Here is a 2500-nt window from a genome sequence, read left to right as displayed (position 1 = left end):
GAGTATGTGCTACAAAGGTGCGAGACATGGTTCAGTTAAAAAAGCGAATCACAACAGCCGTGGCCTCTGTAACCGCTGAAATGTTGAGGAAATTGAGTACCGGTGTGATTTAGTCTGCGCCACAAAAGAGACACAGATTAAATGCCTGTGAAGATGCACAATAAAACCCTCTAATATTATGTTGTGCTAATATAATCCAGTTTAAAAGTTCTGATAAAATGTTGCAGTACTTCAGAGTGGTATAATTCTTTTGTGGACACCCTTTACTGTAGTCGCACCACTTGGAATAGCATACCACACCTATACCAGCAAATATCCTATAAATAATATCATACCAGTTCCATACCAGCCAGTATACTACAGTTTAACCCCTTGGAATACCCTATACCACCCTAAACACAATCGTTACACCACTTCATATATCATACCAGCTCTATACCATTTTATATTATACAGTCACACCACAAAGACTATCATACCAGGTCCGTTCCATTCCAGTCCTATACTAATTTACACACTATAGGTACACCAGTTGGAATATCATACCATTTCTATACCACTTTATATAATGGCTACACCACTTGATATACTAGTTCCATATCATACCAGGTCTATACCAGCTTATACATCTTAGTTAAGCGACTTGAAATACCACAACAGTTCCATACCAGGGTTTATATTATTGTTACACCACTTGGAATACCACACCACACCCTGCCTCTCCAAACCACCACACTTTTAATACCAGCTCACTTCATACCACACTTGAACGCTTGGAACTACTAATAATACCAGTTTAATACCACACCACAGTACTACAGTTTGAGCCACACCTATGCATATAATACCACACACACACACACACACACACACACACACAAGCACGTAATTCTTCATTCTCTCTCTCTCTCTCTCTCTCTCTCTCATATTTTCGTGTCTAATCTTTCTGTGCTGACTCTCTCTCTCTCTCTCTCTCTCTCTCTCTCTCTCTCTCTCTCTCTCTCTCTCTCTCTCTCTCTCTCTCTCTCTCTCTCTCATGTCTAACCTTTCTGTGCTGACTCTCTCTCTCTCTCTCTCTCTCTCTCTCTCTCTCTCTCTCTCTCTCACACACACACACACACACACACACACACACACACACACACACATTTCCTTATCACTAAATCTAACCTTCCTCTCTCTCTCTCTCTCTCTCTCTCTCTCTCTCTCTCACACACACACACACACACACACACACACACTTTCCATATCACTAAATTTAACCTTTCTGAGCTCTCTCTCTCTCTCTCTCTCTCTCTCTCTCTCTCACCAGTGTCATCCCTAGCATGCACGTCCGCCTGCCCGGCCAAAAGCACGCCCAGCACGTCCTCACGGCCAAACCAGGCAGCGTCGTGCAGTGCCGTGCGGCCTGAAATACGATGAAATGCAGTGAAGTACAGTGAAATACGGTGAAGTACAGTGAAATGTGAAATACGATGAAATACAGTGCAGTACGGTGAAATACAGTGAAATGCGGTGAAGTACAGTGAAATACGGTGAAGTACAGTGAAATGTGAAATACGATGAAATACAGTGCAATACGGTGAAATAGTGAAATACGGTGAAGTACAGTGAAACGTGAAATACGATGAAATACAGTGCAATACGGTGAAATACGGTGAAGTACAGTGAAATACGGTGAAGTACAGTGAAACGTGAAATACGATGAAATACAGTGCAGTACGGTGAAATAGTGAAATACGGTGAAGTACAGTGAAATGTGAAATACGATGAAATATAGTGCAATACGGTGAAATACGGTGAAGTACAGTGAAATGTGAAATACGATGAAATACAGTGCAATACGGTGAAATACGGTGAAGTACAGTGAAATACGGTGAAGTACAGTGAAATGTGACATACGGTGAAATATTGTGACAAAGTGAAAGGTAGTGAAATACTGTGAAATGTAATGAAATACGTCGAAAAACAGTGAAATGTAGTGACAGTGAAATGTGAAATACGGTGAAATGAGGAATGAAATGGGGAGAAATAAGAAGTTAAAGGAGTAAAGCGTGAAATACGGCGAAATACTGTGAAATGTAGTGAAGTTTGGTGAAATACAGTGAAATGTAGTGAAATATGGTGAAATACAGTGAAATACGGTGAAATACTGTTATGTAGTGAAATACGGCGAAATACAGTGAAATGTGAAATACAGTGAAATGCAGCGAAATACGGTAAAATGGAGTGAAATACAGTGAAATACAATGAAATGCGGTGACGAGGGGTGTGAAAGGAGGTGAAATAAGGAGGTAAGGGCCGTGAAAAGTGAAATACGGTGAAGTACAGTGAAATGAGGAGGTAAACACGGTGAAAAGCAGAGAAAAAAATTATTCAAATGTAATGAATTAGTTACAAGGAAAGATTTTACAAAGAAATCAGTCGAGTTTACTTAGCATGATTTAATTCTGTAATCTTTGTATTATTATTATTATTATTATTATTATTATTATTATTA

At 39.6% G+C, this 2500-nt stretch overlaps 1 protein-coding gene across 6 annotated transcripts in view; it reads right to left on the bottom strand.

Moving 5' to 3' along the window:
* Positions 1-2500, bottom strand: part of LOC145402355 (uncharacterized) — a 39032-nt gene that overhangs the window by 26642 nt on the left and 9890 nt on the right. For all 6 annotated transcript variants that reach the window (XM_080274504.1, XM_080274502.1, XM_080274507.1 and 3 more), the window contains exon 5: positions 1310-1408. In XM_080274504.1, coding sequence (XP_080130630.1) covers positions 1310-1408 — 99 coding nt within the window. The remainder of the gene's footprint in view (positions 1-1309; positions 1409-2500) is intronic.

The sequence above is a fragment of the Coenobita brevimanus genome, chromosome 57 (genome assembly GCF_032717465.1).
Source record: "Coenobita brevimanus isolate Jiangsu-jjx chromosome 57, ASM3271746v2, whole genome shotgun sequence".
Lineage (NCBI taxonomy): Eukaryota > Metazoa > Arthropoda > Malacostraca > Decapoda > Coenobitidae > Coenobita > Coenobita brevimanus.
This window is presented reverse-complemented; position numbering and strand designations above follow the sequence as displayed.